Source organism: Temnothorax longispinosus, chromosome 3 (genome assembly GCF_030848805.1).
Source record: "Temnothorax longispinosus isolate EJ_2023e chromosome 3, Tlon_JGU_v1, whole genome shotgun sequence".
Taxonomy (NCBI): Eukaryota; Metazoa; Arthropoda; class Insecta; order Hymenoptera; family Formicidae; genus Temnothorax; species Temnothorax longispinosus.
The window spans coordinates 11313021-11338545 of record NC_092360.1 but is presented as its reverse complement, the minus strand read 5'-3'; the positions used below and the strand labels follow the sequence as shown (position 1 = coordinate 11338545).

General features: G+C 38.0%; 1 protein-coding gene across 4 annotated transcripts in view; it reads left to right on the top strand.

Moving 5' to 3' along the window:
• The window catches only part of Ssh (Protein phosphatase Slingshot), a 113769-nt gene that overhangs the window by 54696 nt on the left and 33548 nt on the right, over positions 1-25525 (top strand). For all 4 annotated transcript variants that reach the window (XM_071772679.1, XM_071772678.1, XM_071772677.1 and 1 more), the window contains one exon: positions 22990-23168. In XM_071772679.1, coding sequence (XP_071628780.1) covers positions 22990-23168 — 179 coding nt within the window. The remainder of the gene's footprint in view (positions 1-22989; positions 23169-25525) is intronic.

Below are 25525 nucleotides of genomic sequence, written 5' to 3'. Positions count from 1 at the left end.
ACAACGGCTCTGAACAATGCGTTCTCACGTGAAGTACGTTCAAGACGTTCGTGCGCAGTCTTCCTCTGTTTAGCAAAAGTACTCAAGATTCACATTTATTTCGTAATAATGTTTCATGTCGAATGTTAGAAAATTGCTACAAGCGCTTTGTCTGTTTTCTAGGAACAGATTGATACTACAAAGAGTTCATTATTAAAATTAAAGTTGAAAATCCATGCTGGATAAAAATATCTTAAGTATATAACATTTAAAATAAAATAAAAGTAAAAATTGCGCAATACAGAAGTTTACTTGCTTTACCGGCGCTGTTTTATTATTATACATTGATGTAAATCTGATCACAGAGAAAGTAGTACAAATTGCACCGGGTTATTTTATAATCCGTATTTTTACTCTGTGAAATTACAATTGCTAATAAAATATAACGAGTAGGTAATCATATCGTTTATTTATTGGAGCGTTTGAGCCTCGGTCTTCCAAGTGCGAAGATTTCTAAACCCGTGCAGCGTATTGCACTTGACGGATAGTCCGCCACCGGCTCGGCGGAGCACTCCGATCCGATTTGTAGTCGGATTGATAAAAGATAAGAGAGGCGGTTGTGCGATCTCGAAAGCGCGCACCGCGCTGTCTACTACCGCGCGATCGCGACCTGGAATTTTCCACGTGGGATCGCCTCGACTGCCTCGAGTCGATCGGTGCGACGATGTCGCGGCTTGAGACTGTCGGCGAAGTGGGCTAAGTGCGACCCACATGCGCGGGTCGTCGTCGTCATCGTCGTCACAGCGAAGGCGACGCATTTGAGGTCGCGGCCGATGAGCAACGAGCGCTTCCGGTCGGTGCGCGAATAAGGGAAAGGCGAGTGCGGGTTTCGCCGCCGTTGTGAATACAATCAAATCGATAATCGCAGGGAAGACACGGTCCATTTCTCGATGAATAAATCGGAAGAGTTAATCGCTCCCCTTGTTTTTTTCTTCAGAAAAGTACCGTATCGAGTTTACTCATGCACATTCTCACGAATCCCTCGAATTACCATAAGATGGAGCAGTTCTTTTTCTAGGTATATTATCTTCAGATTGTCTAATCCAGTTTAGTACCTTAATACATAGTTTAAGAAATTATAGATAAGTAGTCGAAAATCAACATTAAATTATAAGTTTAATCGCAAATTAAACGCATACGAATGATTATTACGAAATCTATGTAATAATTTAATCTCAAATTGCTCCGCGTAATCTGTACACATCTAATTTCTATGCGTGCAAAACGAAATCCTCGGCGTCCGACAACACTCTCACCAGTCACTCGGGATATGAACACGCGAAGGAACATGATTCATCTCGCATGATCATTCAATTTGGGCGAAAGTAGAGATTGCCTACTTCTTTTCATCGTTCAGCCTGGATGATATCGTGCTTTTTGCAGACGCATTGTTCACGCGAACTTCTTTCACTCTGCGCATGATGAATTCGGCACGATCGACCGTCAAAAGTGAACGGCCAACGGTAAATTCGCCTTTACCTTTGACACGAGCTCGCGTTCTAGATCGGGAACGAGCAGCCAGTTCTAGAAAAAGTAAGCCGTGCTAGAAGAGATCCCTGACCCGGTTCGAAAAGACTTCAGCTCGTTCTTCTTTAGTATGAGGGGGGGGGGGGAGGAAGACTATAGGGATGGGTTGACCGGTGTCTTCCTCGTGCGATTCAACGAGTTTTGACAACTGAGGTCAAGGGCGAGTTAGCTTTTCCGCTCGCGACTCGATACCGATCGGCGGAAGTTCGAAGCCGGGGTTAAATCGGACTTCTCATCGGAATCAATACAGCGACGTGAGAAAATTGTATCCGAGGTAGAAGCGAACGAAGGTGATCGGCATTCTTTGCATTTTAATCGTGCGATTCATAATTTCACAGGCGCGCGTATCAGGTGTCGAGTTGACTCTTGAAAAGGTTTCCGCTCGAATATAGTAGCGCGACTTTTGTAACGAAAACGTTTCTATCTCGTGCAGTACACAGTAATTTCCGACGTTGAAAGAAGTGTGATATAGCTGAGTCTTTCATATTCAAAGAATATGCTGCTTTCAATGCCCTCGATGAATAATATACCAGTGTATCTTTGAGCTCTCCTTCACAGATTCTCTGGCAAATATATAGATAGACAGACTGCATATATATATTCGGGAATACAGTTTCGCAGAATCGCAATAAAAGCGAATAGCGCATACAAATGTACCTGCGTCTACTTAACTTGCAGTACATGCGGTACGCGATACAAGGATTTAACGTTGGGGATAAAAACGTAGGACTCGTCTCGGCGAACAAAGGCGAATCCGATGTTCACCAGTGTGTCCTAAGTAGCTTCGACACACGCGCGACGGTCTATACCGTCGTTTTCCTTCGCGGCAAAGGAGGTAACTACGGAGAGCGGTTAAAATCGCTTGGTCTCGCGGCGCGAGCGGCTAATATTGTGCGGAGGAGGCGAATAAGCAGTAAAATCGCAAGCTCATGATTCTGACCTTTACGGCGGTATAAATCGCGCTATAAGATAGGAGAGCGCGACATAAGGATGCGCGAGGTCTCGCAAAGGCAAAACGCGCGCTCTCAGTCCTTGCACTGTCATCTCGCTTCTCGGTAGTTGATGCAATTCGCTGTGTTCATCCTCCTTCGGTCGAGCAAAAAGAGAATGGAGAAACGCGGTGTCGGCGCGATAAACGTGCCAATCCCTCGAGCGACATAATACATATATATTGCTTGTCGCTCGACTTTTCTCTGCCTCGTTCTCCTGTAGAACAATCGATCGTCGCCGATCTCGATCAGTGTTCGACGCGTGTGGTATCATTGGTACGGTAGTACCGGATGTGCGATCGCGCAAAATGTTCACTGAAACTCATATCGATAAGAAACGGGATAAAAAAACGACGATTCTGTGAATTGAAAGGAGAAAGGAAGAGATCTATCGATGATTAGCATAGGAGATGTAGACGCTTATCTTCTATCGGAAAATCGATTTTTCAAAGATGTTAGCGAAATAAAACTATCGATTTCAGAATCAATATCAATTTTTTCACTAATATTTATTGGTTATTGTGATAAATATCATTACGTGCCTCAATGGTCAAATTGATAAAGACGCTCGTCGCACAATTCGCTATACGGATTAGTTCACTTCAAATTTAGATAAACTGGAATAAACGTGCGCTGCATTACTGTTAAATTTGAAATATCTGTTCTACTTTCATTTCAGAACAATATTGATCGTTCTGGCATAGTTATAAGATTATTCTGATAAGTATTATTAATATATCTTTTCTTTCAGAACAAAAATACTAAATTTTTTATGCTTTTTATGTCGAACATTGTGCGTTAACGTTATCATTATTAAAATATATTCTTTTTACAATGATAGTATTATACTATTATATGTATAGGGGTAAGTGGATTGCAAATCATCTTCAATATATATATATAATTGTTTTAAAATGTACATTATTATTTGTGCTAGATAAATGTCTCTCAAAATTAAGTTTTAATAATTTATAATTATAATGATATATTATATTTTATTGAATACTTGATAATAACATTTGTTGCCAATCGAATTAATGCTGCGATGTATCTGAGAGGTGTTTCTTTGTGTATTATGTATCTCTTATATCTCTCTTTGTTTAGTTTTGATGGTCAGTCGACAAAAAAATGTTTACACCAAAGTACCGGATACACTTGTCGGCTACTCGCGTTGCAGTAGTTGCGTTCCTCCTGCCGCGATGCAAATTGCCGCAGTGATAAATCGCTTATGATGCCACTAACGCAATTTTAACTTGCTAGGAACACGCGATCATTACGTATCGCGCGCATTATTCCATGCCATTCCGCGATCTTAAGTGACGATTCTTTTGAAAAATCGTTCTCTGCGACAACGAGGGCCAGCTAATTAAAAGAAACTGCGGTTAGGTGTAGATTTACGTAATCGATTTATTTAATACTTCTCTCTCATGCACTGCGACGTAAAACTCGTCATTAATAATTTGACTGATCAATCTTACGATCTTGAGTATCACCGTTCGACATTTGAAGAGAGTACTAAGAAAGTGGTCGATAAGACGTGAAACATACGAGACTATTACGTTTTATGGATCGTGAAACACCGACGAGTTCGGAATACGACGATTAAGAAGCTCATTGGCACAGCTGCACTGTCACACATTTCACGAATAATCTTAAAATGTCTTTTGCGAATTATATTTGTATGTTTTTTCGTATTTATGCGTAACCAGAACATTTTCCAGTTATTTGTTATAATAATGAAATCACTTTTTACTCTTCATTTTGATACAACTTGCAGTTTAGTTATCCGAGTTATTTTCGATAGGCATTAAAATTCTCAGAATTTCCAGCTATAATTAATCGTTATTCTAAGAAGCAGCCATTTTTATTTGAATTATGTGTAAACAAAGATTTTTATCATGCTGTGATTATTTCTCACGATGTAAAACGTCGCGTCGAGGGTTCCTGGGCAAAAAAAGATCTCGCGCCGAAATTCCCTGTTGCGGTCATTCGTTGCGAGAAAGATAAATGAATCCCGTCGGCATAATGCGAGTCTCTCGTAGGATTGTAGGATTAATGATAAACTAGCGGCGCTGCAGCTGCTAAGCAACGTTGTTGCGTCGCGGGCTCGTAAATATCTTCCCCGGCGCGATTCTTCGCCTCGCAAGAAAAGGCTGGCGAAACGCGGCGCGGATGGACACGTGGGCGCTTTTATGGACCGCACATTGTTACCGTCATGATCATCGACCTCGTAAATCGTTTCGTCGATTGCACGGTCATTTTAACTGCCGGCTACTCGATTACCATGGAAATGAGGTTGCCATCGAGAGGGGAGAATGCTTCTGTTGCGCCTAAGATAAAACTACCCCTGCTAGAACACCCTTCTGTGCATCCTTTCGTTTAATTATAGCGAATAAATTTAGTTTGTTTACTTTTACTAGCACTGCTTTTCAGCATTATTAAACTAATATATTTTGATATATATTAATTAAATTAAGACGCACGAGATATGCTGGTGTTGCACATTTTTGTTATTTTATGTTTATTGTTATGATTATTACACACGTGTTACTCATACGCTGATAATTGCACTACTTACATTAAATGTTATTGCTAAAATAATATGTATACATAAAAAGAGATGAATTCGTTTAATTTGTAAAGAAAAAGAGCCGATTATGATTTTCCGAAATGCGAAACATATTAAATCAATTATTAAGACGAGCTGACGTTAATACTGGACAGAATTTGTTAATTTATTATTACATTGAAATTTCCTGTAGGAATTAAACTGTTTATGATTTACTTGGTTAAATACATAGTGTCAAAATAATTTTCATTGAAGTGTAACTCACAAGTGCAACAACATTAATAATATATTCTGATGAGAAGCTTAGAAATTAGGCAATTACATATCATTTACTCGTTATACTAAATACATAGCGCCAGGACGATTTTCATTGTAGGTGTAAGTCACAAGTGCAACAATATTAATAGCATATCCCGATAGGGAAGCTTGGGAAATGGGCATGTATAATATACAATAGACTTGAATAATTTTCTGTTACTTCGCGACGGTTTCTAGGCTAAATAAAATAGTAATTAGCGCGACGTTACGGTTGTACAGTTCCCGAGCGACGGTGTTTCCCATCTCGAAATTTCACTCGCGGAAATCCTCATTGTTCGCAGTCACGTAATGACAAACTTGTCTCGTTAGTTCTCGTTGAAGATGATTACCGAGATTATAGGAATTCTGTTCTCCAGGTATCAGATAATATTTCCGAGATAGGTCAGCAAAGATAAGATACTTCTAGGGAGGACAGGCAAATTAATTTTAATTAAGCTTAATTAGAAATTAATACTAACTTGCGTCCAAAAGAAATAGCTGGTAGCGTGTTAAATATTCGCGGACATTGGTCTTCTCCGATTTCTCCGTGAATGTTCGTGGCATTGATGGCCAGGTTTGCGCCGTATGACTCACGCGGAGTGTCGCGGAAATACTTACCGCGAATGGCAGTCATTCATTTCGTTTTGTGCCTGTCAGTTAAATTTGAAAGGGCGCATCACGAGGAAACATGGGAGATTTCTCGAAGTGCCTGGACAAGACCGACCGAGAAACTGGTCCCTACAAGGACAACGAGGTAAGGGGGCCGCCGCGCGATTCGCTACAGGTTGTTTCGTCGACTTCTTTTCAGCAGGGCCCCGTTACTTTTTACGCCCGTATACTTAAGCTTACACGTACTTCTCCGCGCGCGCGGGCCGGACAACTTTTATGCGGAAAGTGTCAGTGACCCGACCGACCATTATCCGACAGTTCAGTTGGCCACTTCCGGCGCTTTATTCGCGCGCGCGCGCGTGTTGGCCACTTCTTTCGCTGAATTCGATCGTTTCGATAATATTTCATGATGCTTCGTGGTGTTCCAAAGGAAGGCACGGTATACATCATATATGTATATATAAAATGTTGGAAGAAAAATATCAGTAATTTATAACGAGGGATAGTTTTTCTATTACACATTACGGAAAATTATTGCGTCTATTTGTTTTAGAAATAGAGTGGCTTGTATACAGATCTCATCTTTACACAGCGATCGTTTAATCTTCTTCTATACCAATTTACGTTTCCGAGAATCCCTTTCATTTCTCAATAGACAGTATTATCGCGATAAATTATCATCTCCCACGCGACCGCTGCTTTTCCGGGGTTTCGTAAGGTCAGGCTTCGCGATAAAGCTGTGCAAACGTCGATACGCTGGACGATCGTCTCGGTTTGGCGATAACATCGAAACTTTCACGGTAAAATATACAATTATATTTTGCGTTTGATTCAAATACTTACTTATAAAAATATATTTGTGAGCATCAACTTATTGACCTGTTATTTCGAGGTAAACTATATATTCATCTTACGAAAATAATACATAATATTTGTTGAATCGATGCGTTGCATGACGTAAATAAAGTGATGTGTGTCAATATGTTAATATATTATAATTATAAAAAAAATTAATGAAAGGTCTCATTGTTTGTTATATTTCTTGACATATCAGTGTTCAGGTGAATATTGCACATCGCGAATAAATGCGAGGATGAAACAAAGACATTATTTTTTGTACATATATGTATAAAAGAAATTATTAATAGATACTTTTTGAATTACACTTATAGGGATTCACTATACGGAACGCCACGAAGTGTTATCACGAAAGTATTGTTGAAAAGGTCGAATAGTTTACAACAATTAAACATATACATTTTAATCTGATTAATTGCTTAAATAAATTACGGAGTTGTAAGAAGTACACATTTTTGCAACATTAAATCTCCATTTTATTAAATATTTTCGTCTGAGATTTTTGAAGAGAAAACGCGTTTCCATGTAGTGACACGTATAAATGCGGTCTAATCACAATTATTGCACAGGCTGAAGAAGGTTAATTTACTGAAAGTTGTTTAATTGGACCGCAGACTTGACGTACTTGTATACCGCGGCATTCGCGAAAGGATTAACAGTTGGAAGAAAAATCGCGGCTTTTTTCCAGGATGAGTAGTTCGGCTTGGCGTGAACGTCGTGATTTATTTGGCGTTCCACACCGTTGCCCGCGCCGTGCCGCGCCGGCCGTCACAGACCGCTGCACAGTATGTGGTTTTCTGAGAGCGAGCAATGCCGCCGGCCATTCTTTTCGGCGGTAATCTTCCTCTTCTCCAGGCCAGCGTGTCCGATCGCCACGAAATTTACCGCGAAGTCAGGTCCCGCCGCAACGATTCAATCACGAAAGGACTCGGACCTGAAAATCCGTCGCGAGATCCTATCTTCACTGAAAAATCTCGGTGCCACGGTAACGATGTTCTCTCTCGCGTTTATAAATTATTATCAGAACTGCTGCGAAGAATTGCGGGTTATCTTTCTCTCTCCTGGCATCGAGGAAGTCTAACTATACGATAGTCCAATAATAATTTAAAGTTTTATATTATATCTGAAAAGCAAGATTTATCGGTAACTGTGACGAGATCGATTATGGGCCGTTAAGTTGGAGTGTAAATAAATACCGTACGGCTACTTCCGGGATTGTCTCGTGAATAGCATTGCGATTTGTCATGGCGCGAATGTTCGCACTAGCTAGCTGTATTTTACACCCTATTCATAAATATTTATCGATATATCGCGATAATCGGATAAACTTTTTCAACCGATGGCGATGCGACGTAAAAAAGTTCATTTTATTGTATACAAGAAAAATCTATCTAAGCTTGTTTTTGATATATAAAAATTATACTGAAATTATGCAGAAAATTATACAGGGTGGAGTTAGGGTATAATTGATTTACTAATATCAACAAAGCAGAGTACTTTTGTTCATCGAATCGTAAGAGCAAAACCTAATTTCGACGAACTTGAACAAAACGTCGGGAAAGTCAACACGATTTTAGGTTGTTGAGACAAATTACGTATCTCGGCGCTATCCTCGGGTTAAGGGGTTAAAAGGCGGCACGAGAGAGCACGTAAACTACGTCGCCCGTGCTTATCGCGTGCGTTTCATAAGTGTCACAATTGTCTCGGGTAGCTCATTGCGCGACTGGTCACGACACACTTTCATCACGAGCGCAACAGCACAACCGAGACTTCTGTCGACCTGACGCACGTGACGCCAGGTATAACAGAGCAGCGATAGAGCAAGATGGAAATGCCGTGGTTCCGGCATCCTGCAAAATTACTCGTTTCGCCATTGAGCCACATAATAGATTTCGCGAATAGTCGCGCTCATTGCTGCGCCGCAAAGTTGTGTAATCTTGGGCGATTATATCGAGCCACCACCCCGTTATTAGAAAGTGCCTTAACGGTTCTGCTGCATACGCCGCAAAACTGATTTCGTACTGCGCTATCGCAGTGAAAATTTATATATCGATATATACCGGATGGGGCATGCAGGATATGGATAAAAACGACTCGAGCCGGAATCAACGGCAAATGAGAGGCATTGACTCTAATATTACGAGTGAAAGTATCGATCTCATGACCTCGACAATTTCTGCGTAAAAGTTCGTAAATAGAGTGATTATTAGAATTGAGCGAACGCAGGTGCATTTCATTTCAGCTCACTGAAGAAATTGAAAGTATTTGTTGCTTTGCTGGAACTGTAATTTCTTCATCTAACGCTTGAATTAATGTGATTGAATTTTTAAAACAGTATAAAAGAAGAAAAGGCTAGCGAACAAAGATAGGTATATATATTACGTGCTTAAAATATAATTATAAATTAGTAACAAGGATGAGAGATAAACACACGTTTCGACTTTAAATATGGTTATCTTTAATGCGCAACATGGTGATGAAAACTAAATCTTAAACATTGAAATTCAAGGGTAAAAAACGCAGATTAAATTTTTAACTTCTTCTTTAGGACACTTTAGGTAGTAAGACAATATTATTTACATTTCTTGCAGGGACAAGATCTTGCACAGTCAGTTAAAGCTTAACTCGCTTGGAAAATATTTAAGCATTTTCGATGTGGCTATAATAGTTTCTAAATTAGAAATTTTACGCGATACTTAACGCTAACTGTGCAACTGTGTGAGTGTTATCAGTTCAATTCGAGGATTAGGTTCGAGATTAATATGAGATAATGAGAATTACGAGCCACAGACACTGTAAAAGATCGATTTATTGCGGCAAATTGATCGAGCCCCTTAATTCGCGCTATGGAATTGCGTAAACATTATTGCGTCACGATGTATCAATCGCTTCGACAACGAAACAGTAGTGCATGCGCCAGCGAAACTTGCCGAGTCTCTTTTTCGCTGACAAAAACTGCGGGATCTACTTCACGACGCTTGCATAATACGGTACCGTGTCAAAACATATGCGCACTGCGCGTTTTTTTTCGTGATATAATCGTGGTGTAAAAAGTGATCGGGATTATGCCAGCGAATTCGGCGGCAGCGAGTTCAGCAAAAAGAATCTGGAAGGAAGACAAAGCGTACAATACGCTACACAGAAGAAAGATAAATCTATAATTCTGAAGATTAATTCGCGTTGAATATACATATATGGGATGGATAAGATAACTAAATATTTTATGATTAGACGTAATGATTATTTTATCGCAATGTGTTTGAGTAAACACATTCGACAAGTTTAGACTACGCGAATAAAAGATCTGGTAGGAAATAAAAATATTATTTATCGCTCATCTTTTATGCAGTTTATTTAGTCTAAAATGTAGTATAAATTATTTTATTAGGCATTTACGACCATAATTATCTGGAATTTACGAGTTATCGCAAACTGAAATTATATATATCAGAAGAACGTTATAAAGAGAAATGTGTACGAATTAAATATTCTCATACGAGATTTAAATAAAATTAAATAACATTTGATAATATAATTCGAATAATATTTAATATAATAGCCGTAATGTGGATGTTCATTATAAGATACATGTGCGTTTTTATTTATACATAATTATACGTATAGAACAGATGCATGATTATGATTTTATAAATTAAAATATTAATGCACATATATGCACACCCAACACACAACTTCTTCGCGTTTTTCTGAGCTGGAACAAGGATAGAATTTCATTACCACGTTACGCATTGCTCTTTTTGCTTGATCGTGCGAAGCGTAAATAATGATCCTAATTTCAACGAGAACGAGCGAAGGCTGACAGGAAAGTAGCGTCATGTCGAAGCTCCGCTTCGTCTGGCAAAGCTGTAATTGAGCGCGAAAGAGATATTTTAGACTGAAAACGAGGATTGGCACTATCGATAATCTTTCCGTTTTTCATTGAGATATCGTTATTATTTCGCATTATTTATTGCTTGCTTGCGTGCATTCCTTATCCATGTAATCTATGTAATAAGCGCGATCTACTTGTCGTAGTGCAGGTGTGAAAAATGACGCTAGATCTCGTTCCCAGGAACTGCTATGCACGCGTAACGGTGTTGTGTAACCAATAAATGGCACGAGTTAGCACGATTAGCGCGGGGACTATTTCAATGGCGCAGATATCGTCGGGCGAATTGTCGTGACAAATTAATTATGTACGCGCGTATTTTATCGTCGTAATAAAAGTGTCGAAGTCGACAGTAGTCAACTTAAATCAAGTTAACATCAAATAACTCTCGCGTTATGAACAATAATGATGTAAAAACATTTGAATATCGATAGTAGCACTTTCGACAGTTAACTCATTTTTTTAACCACATATTTCAAGTAAACTTAAATGGTTTCACAGCTTTAAGTTTATTTTTTAACTTATAGCTTTTTCACGAATTGCGAGAATCGAAATTATTTTTGAGATTTCTTAAAATTCAATGTCCAAATGAAAGTTTTTGACGGTACTCCATGACGTTTTTTTTAGTCTTAGTTTGGCTTTTGTTAGTATAATACGACTACGTCGCTGAGAAACAATGGGGAGAGATTATAAAAAGACATTAATCTCACCACATTGTCCGAGAACTCGTTTAGCGGTCGCGCAACCTGGCAATTTGGCAAATTAACGAACCATGGGTCTGCCTTGGAAACTTATGAAAATGGTGCCGATTCTCGGAAAGCGCTTTCACTAAGTCTGTCAACTAAACTACCGTTGATTGTCGTTTTACTCTCGTTTTGCGAACATTAGACTTGCAGCAGAACAGAATTAGAAGCGAATGTACAAAAGAAATGTAGCATAGTAAAAAGCGAAGTGAGAGGAGATAGTTTGTGCCTTTATTTTTCTTATCTTCAATAATCCTCGAGTAATCGCGTTGGCACATCGAGTACAGCATATCAGAGAAGTACAATACAGAATTTCAAGATTTTATAAAATATTGATTCGGAATCAATGCTATATATAGCCCTAATTTTGAACCCTGAATCCAACATTGGCATCACATTTTCTTATAAAGCAATCAGAAATCAATATTAGCTAAATAATCACTAAATTAATTTTTTTACACAGAGGTCTCGATTAACAATTTTTTGCTTGCAGTGAAGACACGTTGTTCCTTTAAACCTACTGAAAACTTAAAAATATTCTCGTTATGAAATATATTTCAAAACTCATTCTGTGCCAATAGTAAAAAAATTTATACTTTATTTGCCTCTAATTATGTAACAAGTCGGAGTAAATTAAAGCGAGTGACGAATGATCACCTTACGTAACGTTCAATAAGTTTGCTTTACTTTAGAAAGAGCCACTTGATACCTTTTAACAGACTACTTCCTTTATTTTTTTTATTAATAATCATTTTTACAAAACTCGGCTAACTTGATTCTTGGCGAAACCGCGGTATTCAAAATAGAATTAAGTATGGTGGTTTCTGGTTTGATTATTTTTAATTTTTATATATTTTTTCCTTTTTACAATTCTCCTATTTGATTATTTGATTCAAGGTTAATATAAGTATTTTAGCTTTATATTTGATTTATAATCCGGGAATTTAAATTGGTGCTAAAAGCAACGTCTTCAAGTAAAAATCTTTATGCGTAATGATATACAATGTTATATAAATAATGAATGTTATACAAAAAACTTTTTTGTATTCTGTTCACGATTGTACTTCTATTTTAGTTCAATACATTTTAGACAAATGTTTGATAGTATAACTGAGAGTAAAGTTTGTAATTTTAAGGCGAGGCCTTTTTCTCTCGCGGGATCTCTTCCGGGTTGAAAAATAAATTCGCAGATTTCGGTTTTGTAAACCTATGCTAATCGAAGATTCTGTTCTTTCTCTCAAGAGTTCGTCGTTTGGAAATACGCGAACGGACGTCTGCGGTAAACCAATGACGCAAATCCAAGTTCGCGTTGCCGCGAGTAATTGGATCGCCATGGGAAAGTTTTAGCTCTCGCCGAGTTTGGGGATCCTCTTTTATCTCTTATATCTCTTTTGAGATCGATTTTTGATCGATACCGGTAAGATTTTCCTGAGGCGATTATTTAAAGACGAACCGATTGTGTATAATAAAACATCATCACTGGCGGATTGGCATGGCAGACGTTAACAGGGACTCGTAAGTGGATAACCGCTACCGGGTGGTCCGAGATAAATTGAATTTCGCGACGGACGGTTACAAGGCCGATGGGGTCGATTATTGCATTGTTACGCGTATTATTCTGATAACTGTGCACGTGGAGTCAACTGTAGTTATATATATATACACTAATCTCCTTGAATGTCAATGATAGAATCATATCTTTCTGTAAAATAGTGTTTCTACATTATGCTTATAATATATTTCGTAGAGAATAGTTTCGTTATTTTAATAATGTATAATATCTATTAATGATTTCTCTTTAATTCAATAATTGAACGACTCTGAAGAAAAAAAAGATTACGTGAGCTAGTAGGTGATCAATGACTTGCAGCATTCTTTTAACTTAAGGTTTTTCTATCTGAAAATATTTTATATTTTAATACTTCTTTCCGTTCCAAATATAAAATATAAACTTGTTTAATATGAAATATACCTATGCCATTTAACAATCTACGCAACGCGCGCTTATATATGATCATTTTTCTTTTTGTAGAAAGTCATTTCCTGTTAAACTAATGCGAAATTTTTAACGGCACGTTTCCATTATATATTTTTTGTAATAATAAACTATTTCCGGACGAGCGTATTTAGCCACGGTAACCGGAACAGGAAAATCATAGAAACCGATGAAATGTTTTACATAATTCACGACTGAACGTGGTGCGACTCGCAAATTAATCGTCTTGCTTGTGTTTTTAAAAAGTTTATTTACAGCAAAGATCTGGTTTTCGTACTATTTGAAATATAAGAATCCCACTTTTCCTGTTTATTCGTATCGTATGGAATTGCGCGCTGTTTTTCATCAAAGCAATATTTCAGATAAGAAAATAAATTTATTATTATTTTTGTCTTTTATCGGGGATTGATTATTTATTGAATTTAGCGAATTTAATCTTACATACAGCAGCGAAAACAAATCTTATGTTAATTGCTGTCAACGTCTCGAATAAATATGTAGTTTATTTTTGTTTCTTGGAACTGGAATGTGGATAACAAAATTTCTGAATAATTCTCGATATTAGCATAATAAATGCGTAAAACTTAAATTTTTTAAATTAAAAAAATATGTAGATAATATTTTGTGAAGCTCATTTGGTATATCTATATTAAGTGAATTAATGCGGTAAAAACTACGATGTAACATTTTTTTAATACAATAATATAATAAAATTGTAAGAGTTAATTAAAGAAGTCTAAAAAAATAAATTATTTTGTAATATTATGATGTGTTAAATATAAATAAAAGAACGGCTGAAAGCATCTTTTCAATACATCTAAAAATGAATCGGATTCGATAGATTAATTGATATTTTATCATATAAAGAAGGAAACTTTTTATCAACTTTAGAGTAGTTGAAGCTATTTCTCAAGAGGATGTGTCTCAATCGATATCTCTTATTCCACGAGACTAAGAGCTTTGCATTTGTGATATCCTCTGATGGAGCAATCTGAAACGTGCTCGTTCGATCAGTCTGTCAGCTCAGCCACAGCGCGAGAGGAAACTGGAAACGATAAAAAAGAAACACGAGACGCGTACGTTCGAGGTTATCCCGATCGCCGGTGATCTCGATCTTTATCTCCACTTGCGCGCTTGATAACGAAACGATTTTCTTCGTGACGACCTCGAACGAATCAATGTCGTCGATCGGTTTGGTCCAGGAACACCAACGGGGAAGACCGTATTTGGTTGCCTGGTAGCAACGCACAGCGCGCGCGGCAACTCGTTGAGTCATCATCGCTCGTCATAAACGCCGCTGCTGCATTCGACGTGTCTCTTCACAATGTTCCGAAGGGCCACGACCGATTGATAAAGCCGCGTATTAGAACGCACGCGTGCACGCACAGAAAGGAATGGAACGTCGCACAGGCCGCCTACTGTCCACGCTAAGCTCCCGCAGAACCTCCCCAAGGTCGTCCGGATGCTGAGGAAACTCGTCTGCTGTCGAGGAGTGAGGACTCGTCGCCTCTAAATGACGGATTTCATCCTAAAGAACGCGACAGAGAAAGATTCATTTTACTTTTTCTTGTTTCAGATATACAAATAGATTTCTTTTTTTTTCTCTTAAAAATATTAAGTATTTTTAAAAATAAGTTACGAAAATACTGTGCGAGTTTTATAATTTATAATTGTGTTGTTATATTCTGCAAGTATATAAAGAATGTACAATTTATATATACATAGGATAAAATAATGATAAAATAACGCGAACAAAATAAAAAAAGCAATCGATGGATGTTCAACTGATAGTCTCAATTAGCATATTTATACGTATAGTTTATTGTTGCTTTTATATTTCATTTCTAATCATAATGTCGAGCTTCTATATAATCCTACGCAGCCTATGATCGAATCTGCCTTCCGATCTTTTATCTTATTCCAACATTTCATTACGACTCATGGCTGAATTATTATCGCTGCAGCCGAGAGGAGCCCGATGAGAAAACCACCGTCTCTCGCGTCTCTCGCGCGATTCGTTTTCGTTCGTAGATGCGGCTGATGCTGTATCTTACCGTGCTGCCTACACGCGAGCATTTGCGAGCGCCGCGCGCCGGCACGGTTGGTCGGGACACGATCGCGAAACACTTTCACGGTGGTGGCCTTTCGCGATGCCTCTCGTGGGATCTCCGTGGCTCGGCGAATCGGTTGGATATCAGTTAGGACCAAGCGACCTGGTTTTTTACGCTAACGAATGCCTTTCGATGTGCGTTTGTTACATTTGTTTATCTTGGACGTCCCGAACGATGTATAAAACATGAGCTAAGTGTGCGTAATTTTGTCTGAAATAAATTCGTTCGAATTGATTTTTTAATATCGTTTAAAACCACAAATAAATAAATCAATTGGAGTATGAATTCAAAATTTGAATATATCACAGAGAGATTATAAAATACTTGTGAAAGTTCGGCAAGAAAGGTTCTAAATTATTAAAGCAACGAGAGACGCGCATATTTTTGAGAGACTTGCTATCGCAAGACGTTTAGACATCACACAACTGAAATCCGCATTCTGTCGCACGATGAATGACCATTAACATAAATTTAATGTCACCTAAAAAGAGACGTCCACGAGATCGCGCGGAACGCGATGGCGAACGCGATGGCGAACACGACCTTGGATAACTTGACTCGCGTTAATCTCGCGCCGTCCTCTTCAAGGTCGCTCCCGCGAAAAACGTCCGGGGATATCGTTCGTAGGTGCGTCCTTTCGCAGCCCGTACCTTTCTTCGGTGCACAGGCTTGGTGCAGCGGGAGAAATGACCGTCTGGCGATGTTATCGTCCCCTTAACTACGAGTTATGCCCCGGGCATATCGGGACTCTTTCTCTCGTACGCCACAATCCCCCTTTAGGATCCTTTTCAGCTTTCGATAGCGATTATCTCGTTTATAGGCGTCATCGTAGCGAGAAACTCTTCTGAGAGATTAAACGGCTGAATCTGGCTCCCCGGGAGCACGCCAGCTACGACACGGTTGGGCTGTAATTTCGGCGCCACGTGACCTAAATAAAATCACACACATGATGCCGCGATACTTGTTCCTCTTATAGTCAGGAAGATCAGTGACTCTCAGCTGCTTTGACTTGCCGGTAATCCTTGATTTCAAATTATATTTTTTATCTAAATATATAATTAATTTAATTTAAATAATATGAGTTTTTAAACTTGTCACTAAAAATGAATACTTTGTTAATCCGGCAAGACGGTGTTATTTATAACGATTGAGAAATGTGATGCGTGTAGGAAAACTGTAATTTTAAATACATTATAATTGATATAATGACACACTCTCTCTTTGTGCATTTAATCATTAAGAAAAATTATTTACGATGAAAATATAAATTCGCTTAATTTTATTTATATAGTGAATTTTACCTTGGAGATGTCAACCTAATGTTCATGTGAATAATATCTAATATTTGAAACGCTGTTTTTTAATTAGTTATATATCTATATATTTTATTTCATAAGACTTACAATGTATTGGAAACTCAAATATTTATTGATCTAGATAGCTTCGCGATTCTAAATCCGTATGAAGCTATTAGCTGAAGCGAGAGTGTTGCAACATGCTTACGATGGTCGATGTAAATCTAATCGTTATTCGATTTCCAGTCTCGTCTTTTCCATCGCGATTCGACGGATCGACACACGATTCCTAAGTCTAATGGCATACATTGAGAGCCTCTCGCAATCTCGTATCTCGGATCGTATACGCTGACACGTGTTCGATATATCTTCTGGTATGCCAATGCTTATACAGAGCATGCCACATATATCATTTTCCCTCTTATCTCAATTTCGCCTCTGCGAGCATTTCGCAGCGTCGAATTCTAATTTTAATAGTACAAGCTGGATTGAAGTAACTTCGGCGAAGTAAGATTTCCGAAACTGCAAGTTAATTAGAACACCTTACTCTTCAGTTAATCTTAGGAAACTCCGTTTTAACATTTTCAGACTCTCTCTCTTTCTGTTAAATGTTAGAAGTTAAAAGCTATGGAATTAAATAACGTCTAATTAAATTCGATATCGATGCAAAATGTGAAGTTTTTAAACCAGAAGATTTATGAACGAGAAGAACGTACAATATTCACCGCGATCAAAAATGTTGGGAGAAACGGGAAAATAACACATAAATACCGCCGCATGCTGCGGGAAAAGTGACTTACTGTCGTTTCTGATGCTTAAACATCTTAATTTTTTTTTTACGATGAAAAGTATAATGATGTAGAGATCATTACAGATAGCGCTCCGACGTGTCGATACAGAGGGCGTCATTAAAGCGTAATTGTCATTATTGTCAACCGCGGCGGGGGTCCTAATGATTCGCTACGTGACCGCGTGTTATTTCGCTATTAAGATCTTCTCGGCATTATGTCGTTTAGTTTCATTACGCGTTCCACGAGTGTCCACTAATTTTAAAACACTTTCGCGTTCACTTTGGATGAAGATCTTTACGAGATGCGCGCCTTAATTGAAGTCGGAGAATTTTAACATGTCAAGAAAAAAGAAACCTTTCTTTTACATATTAGGAATGAATAATTAATCCTTTATTTGTATACTTGTTTGTTGTAATATGTGCAAAAGTCTAACAAAATCTTTCAAATTGGATTAGTTGTACATTGTTACATTTATAATTTTTTTATGGATAGAAATAAATCTGACTGAATGTTAACTGCTTATATAAATTTAATTTAAACTTGAATAAAAATTATAAATTAATTTTATATTTTAATAAAAAAATATCTGCTGCTATAATAAAACGGCAATATAGTTTTATATTATCTATAATATTCCAGATAATAAACTGAATTTTTTCTTGCAATTAAAAGATTTATATTTCAATAAATGAATTATTTATTATATAATTAGCGAAGTTGATTGACTACTTGGATTAATGCAACAAAATATCAATACCTTTTAAATAATAGTTACAAAGTAACGTCGATATTTTTTATTTCGTCTTTAGGCAGTTCTTAATTGTAACTCAAAATAATTTTGTAACTCTTTAATTTGACATCTGAAAGTTTTCGGCTTCAATTGCTCAATATAGCAACTGATGTGAGTTGAAGCAAATCGTGTTAATTGCAACTTGGCTGATTTGATATCCGACCTTTTTGCACCATCGAGTGTATTATATGTGATTGATGGACGGAGCCCGTTACTCGCTCCGTGTGGTTGATCATTTGGTCGTAACAACCAACTTAAATGTACGCGTGCGTATATATAGAGAAATGCCAGGCAAGCAATTTGAGAAATTATGATGCGGCTTCAGGAGTACGACTAATTAAAAACCGCGCTTTGTGCGATCGTTTATAATCAGTATATTTATATGAAAAGGAGATCCATATCAATTTCCTACAAATAATCTACACAATTTTTTAGACTTTACTCGGAGAAATAATGAACTTTCGCGTCTTTAATTGTGTCGTACATCAAAGTGAACAAAAACTTACGACACGTATCTTTCTTCCGATTTTTTTTAACTAACGTTATTTACTATTCTAGAAAATTGTAAATTCAATTTTTTAATTTACTGTGTAATTACGAACGTGAAAAAATAAAACTGACCTAAATTGTGTATTATATACCTAATAAAACTGACCTAAATTCCAGTTAAATTTTAATTATATAGCGTAAAGTGAATTATAGAAGTGAGATATATAATGGCGGTAAACTAAATTGCGTTATTTACAATTATATCAATTTCTGCATCGGTGTCGCAGCAACGCTTTAATGCTTTCACAAACCATGAAATTTTCGCTGCTAAACATTTCTCGTCATAAACATAATTTGCAATGAATACTTTCAGTCGCACAAAAATAATTTTTTAATTTGATTCATTCTGTCGCTCGCTGCTGGTGATTATCACAATTGCGGAAGGAACGCGTGGTTTATAACGTCTCATAAGGACCGTAGATTAGCTAATTATCTATTCATTGAGGTTAACGATGTATAATTGTAGGTCCGGGACTGCGTGTCCACATGATACATCCAAGTATCCACGTTACGCCATCGTCGGCATTTAAAGCCAAGTCGACGCCGAATCATGACGCCGTGGCCTTTCGCAATTCTTATCAAGTGCGATTTACGAGGATTAAGCACGCGTTTCTCGCGATGCATAATCGCTTCGGCCGCAATAATAATAAAGTAAGATTTTCGAGTCTCGACGGCGCCGGATTTAGAACACGAGAGACATTTTCTATTAATTATCATTTACAATTATAGTGTTGATCGGAAAGCTGACTTTTATATCGGTAACTTTCCACCTTTCCCTTTCCGTTAAATCCCCTCAAGACTTTCGCCATTTCCTCACTCTCTTGGACGGGGATCTTTCTTGCGATTTCGTGGCGTGTCTCCTTCCGAAGCACGCTCGCGAACGTCTCGCGCACGGATGAGCGGATCGCGTAATCGTGGCGTTATTAATCGCGATCGGGAAATCGTTCCGCCCGGTGATCGATGGCGGAACGAGCGAGACGGTTCAGCGGCAAATCGTGACTGTATATATGATATCTGTCGCATGCACTAAGGGGCTACTTCCTTCTTTCCAATAGAAACGAGAAATCTTCCGTAGCTCTGTTGAGAGCTGTACGTTTTGATTAAAACTCTGCATAATCGTTGAGATGAGAAATTTTCTGCAGTAATGTTAAAGCTGCATGTTGGTTGAGATTATGAATAATCAATGTACATAGTTTATAGTATCGAAAATTTTTTTAATTGTTAACATTAATGTTTGCGATGTATAACATTTATCACTAACTTTATTTAAAATATAATTCTGAAAATATATCTCTCTAATTAAATATTTTAATTTTTGTATTATTAATGTTATATGTTTTTATATGATTCATGTTATTAATATTATATTCATATCATTTATATGATATTTAGAATAATCAGAAAATTGAATACAATAATGGAAAGTATGTCAATAGAATTATTTGGAATTTATAAGCAGTTACAATCATTCATTCTTGATCGTATAGGAGAGGTAGTAAAAGGATGGATATCTCTCGAAGTATTTTCTTCTTTCCGCTCCAAATCTCTCCCAGGAACCCATTGGGTTGTTTTTGTTGCGTATATAGTATTGATATATGAAACTTAATTAGCTCCGAGTGCGGTTCTGCACTCATCATTTATTAACGCCCCTGCGAATGCGTTTCGCGTTACGCGTGAATGCGCCAGGTACGCGATTAACGCGCGTGTCATTTTTTTCCCTCGTCTCCGTACGTACGGAGAAAAATCGTATCCGCCGAGCGCGCCTGAGATGTAATCGCCGACAAAATCCGGTCTGTTATCGCGGTTGGAATTCTTCCTATGGAGTGCGGAAGCGTTAATTGCCGCATTACGTGCCGCAAAAAAAAAATGCCGACGCCCACTGCTGCACTCGGGGGCCCCGCTGCAGTCGCTGCACTTGCAGCAAGGGTCGCAATCGAGTCGCAATCGACTCGTAAAGTGGACACACTCCGTAATCAGCCGACTCCGGTCCGCTCGGGGATCGCATTCAAGATAGTCGAGACCGAGAGGCATCTCGCTGCTGCTCCTTTTTGCGTTCATTCATGCGTGTGATTTCTCGTAATTCGTGTCGTTTCCTTCGCCGCTGTTCTCTCCGCCACGGTCCACGGTAGCCGAGCTGAATTCTCACTGATGCGAGATAAGAGACGGATCGGTGAAAGTAATTAAACAGTCTCCGCCTGGGAGCATCGAACGCATCGTTCGTGGCGGAAACACGTTTAACCGTTTCAAAGTGGAGATCATCGCGAGTGATACGTTCACGTTTAATCGAGCGAGCGAATTATTGTGAGCGTCCCGCTTGATCGTTTTACCGTCGGAAATTCTCTCGTGGAGTTTCAGCCTGGGACTTGTAGTACAAGCGAGTGTGTTTGCTACTCGACCGACATCCCGTTTAACCCATTTCCTACCTTGTACATTGATTTCTCTCATTAATTTGTATTCCTTCATTTGTATTCGAGACTAATACATTTATTGACAAAAAAGTTAAGCACCCAGAAGCAATTACCGGAGAATATCGAAATTTGGTGTGTAATTACGTAGGTAGATGTGCAAATGATTTCAGTTTGAATAAACATGCATGCTAAATTGATCATTAGAGAGTATAATTAGAGAGCATAATTGTTGCTATTATCGTAACATATAGAGAACGGCCATACACGCACTGTGTGTAATAGATTAAGCGTGCAGTGCTGAGAGGAGAGAGAGAGAGAGAGAGAGAGAGAGAGAGAGAGAGAGAGAGAGAGCTGGGCTAATATATAACATGCCTCGAAAACGCATTCCACATCACTACGGACAATTGACGGAGTTCGAAAGGGGCTACATCGTGCGAAGCAGGGTGGTCGTTTCGTGCAATTGCCAGGCACCTGAGACGTACAGATGTGACTGTGGGTGTTGGAACCAATGGATACGTGAGAAGACCCACACACGTCGAAAAGAGTCTGGAAGACACAACAAGCAACCTCGAGAGAGGATGTGAAAGAAACACGAAGACAACCGACAATTATTCTATCTACCATACAAAGGGTTACTCCCAATTCCATTTGCAGTGATATTGTAATCAGTTTCGTGCATGCCCATTATCATTGCACACGTTTAGTTTTCATTTTAACGCCTCTTTCTATAGGTGCTTAACTTTTTTTGTTAATGAGTATATAAAATATCAAGATAATGAATATTCTGACATTGCCACACGTGTTTTAATATTATATATAATTAGCGTATATACATTATTTTTGTGGAAAATTGCAAGGCACAAGCAGCATTTAATTATTATCCTATCGGATATCGATGTAAACAGGAAGCAGCCGGTCGAACGGAAATGAAACCAATGAGCTGCTTGTGTAACGCTACTTCCCTATAATGTCGTTAACCCTGGAAGATAGTGTTCGTAGCATTATACAAGGATTCAATAAATGATATTACGATCGAGAAATACATAATTTCTTTCTTTTATATATTTTTCGAGTCATAAAAATTATTTTTTATTGACAAGACCTATACTTTGTATTCTGATTTTTCAACATTTCGAAATTATTTAATATATAATTTTTTTATACCGAAATATCCTCTTCACAAATAACATGTTTAGATACGATAAAAATTTGATCGCAAAAATATAATTTAAAAACAACTTTTTTGTTACGAGAAGCATTTAAATAAATTGAAATAAAAGAAAAATAACATTTTTTCCGTTCTAATATTAATTCATAGAATTTCGAAGAAATATTTGCCACATTTATATTACATTTTAATATCGCATTTAAGATAACTTATTTGATCGACGAGCAACTTGAGTTTCTCCTCGTTCGTCTCTTCTAAATGTCTCCTTGTTTGTAAGCGGTGTTTAAATATCCATTTGCGAGCGGTATACTTTAACGTTGTACTCTGAGTAATCGGAGATTTCCTCATGTCTTTCTTTCAGGCCGTGAAACTGGAGTCGGTGCATCCAGGAAGGACGCGATATCTCGTCGTTGTTTCCTGCACGGGAAGGCAGGACGCCGAGGAAAGTTGCCTCCTCGGTATCGATTGTCACGCCAGGGCGACCGTCGGTCTCGTGCTCCGAGTTTTGGCCGACACCGCTATCACTCTCGACGGCGATGGGTAAGTTCACATCTCTTTTTCCCACTGCTATTTTGCTCTCGCCACGCTCTCACCGCGAGAAGCATTGCGATTACCTACGTTCTGCAATATTCCCGCGGCACTACGGATTAGCACGTTTTAGCAATTACAGACTCGCGCGTGGACTTTACTACTTTTTCCGTCTTATTTATGATTTGTTATATAACGTTGCTCGTTAACTACGAACGTTCGCTGTGATTGTTGAGCAATCGGTTATATCTTTAGGAGTTTTCTTTCTCAGGTTGCTCAAGAATACATGATCGTGGAAAATATTTTCCAATTTGTTGAGTTCTGTTCTTGAGGTGTTATTTGATATAGATTAATTTATATAAGTTAGAAGATAAGATATAAGCGAAAGAGTATCGTATATATATATTAAAAGGTAAAGCCAAATGTTTACGAGTATTAATTGATCATCCCATAAACATCGTTATCGCTTACGTCACAAATAGTGCGCGAATGTGCACATATGTAGGATGTGATAATAGAATGTAACGTATACCATATTGTGACCCTGGCATCAGATGTCTTCTTTCTTTTTCGAAGTTAAATAACAGATTAATTGCTGGTCTTATTATAGATCGTATCCGTGTACATCTTACAATTAGTATATTTTCCATCGCAATATATTTGATAACGAGGTAGAGATCATTGTTAAGTTTTTATTTCTTTGAGATCGGACAGGATATTGATAGACATCCAGAACGCTCGCTTTCTCTATATCGTTTCAACTTGCTGCTCTTTTACAGGAGGAACATGAACGTAGACTATAAATCCGTTATAATATATATAGGATATTAAATTTCATCAGAAATATCGGATGAAATTTTAATAAACTTCATGAAATAAACTTTGAATTTCACGTACATGCGAAAGTTAGATATTAATTAGAACAAGTTCCCTCTAAGGGCGGTATTAATAGTCCGATCTATTCAAAAGCATCGTTTTATATCTGGTCATGAGCAGTTTTAAGATTCCATCCAACCTATAAAATGACCGTAAAAGCTTCTCGAGATCGTATTTAAGAATCTTATTTTAAAGATCGGACTATAATGAATACCATCCAAGTTTACATTTTGGATGAAACCTTTTTGAACGAAGATTACGTGAAAACAAAAGATAAAATTCAGCTTTTTACTTACATTCCTATGTTATTAAATAAGCTTTATTCTTTTTTTACATTAAATACACTCGTGTAAATCTTTCATAAAATTTTCTTTAAATACAGACATAATAATTTAAAGATAAAATTGCGTCTGTTTTGTCAAGAATTAAATTAGTCGAGGACTATTAGGTCCGTGAGTAGATAGAAACGCGATACTGCGGAGGCACTCTGTAGCTCTGCTCGAATACGTTTCATTTGATTGAAATCTTTGATGATTCAGACGTAGCGCTGACGTTACGCTGCTTTATATCCGGCAACCTGACCGATCAACAAATATATAACAATACTTTCAGAGCGGCACCAGCTAGCACGCGGCCACTTTCTAACGGCTGTGCCAACTTGTCTAATTCCCTCTACTTTAAAGTGACTCATTGCCACGGCTCGCCCGCGGATTGAATGTTGTACCGATAATTAACGTGGCGGCGGTGGCGGCGGCACGGCGTGCGTACGCCCCGCGAAATGAAAGGAGAATATCAATGGGCGTCTACGCGTAGATAGCAATAGTCTAAGTATAGACTTTGTGTACTCTCCGTTTATCCGTAACCAACGTAGACAATGCAATCCACGTAGACAATGCTGATGTCCGTGTGCTTTCTCCTCCTTTCTCCGGTTCCTTTTTTTCCGAAGCGCAGCTTTTATTCAAAGAAGCTAAGTTTAACTTGCAATCTCGTTCTTTACATCAGAATACTGTGCTGCCATCGATTTTACAGTCCGATCGCATTGATGTCAACGTTTTATTCTTTCATTTATGACCTTTTCGCTAGATTGATTCAGTAAATATCTTTTTTTTAGCGCAAATAACCGCGGTACATCGGAATACGATACAATTTATATATATTCTTGCTTAGTATGTTCAGATATGTACATATTAAGCAAGTATATACAGATATAGTGCGCAGAACTTCATAATATAAACATTACTTCGGAATCGAGAAAGGCGCAACATGGATTTGCGTATGTAAAAGAGGAAATATTTGCATATACACTGCAAACTTGTATATATTTGCGAAATCGCATTGTCAATCGCTCGCTCTCATTCCGGCGGATCGGCATAATATATAATACCGCCTCCGTAAAAGATAAATACGAAGGTCGCCACCGTTCTCCCAGGCGTAGGGAAATGGAGCGCGTTACCGTAAGGCACGTGTGTTGGAGCAAGGTACTTGACAGGTGA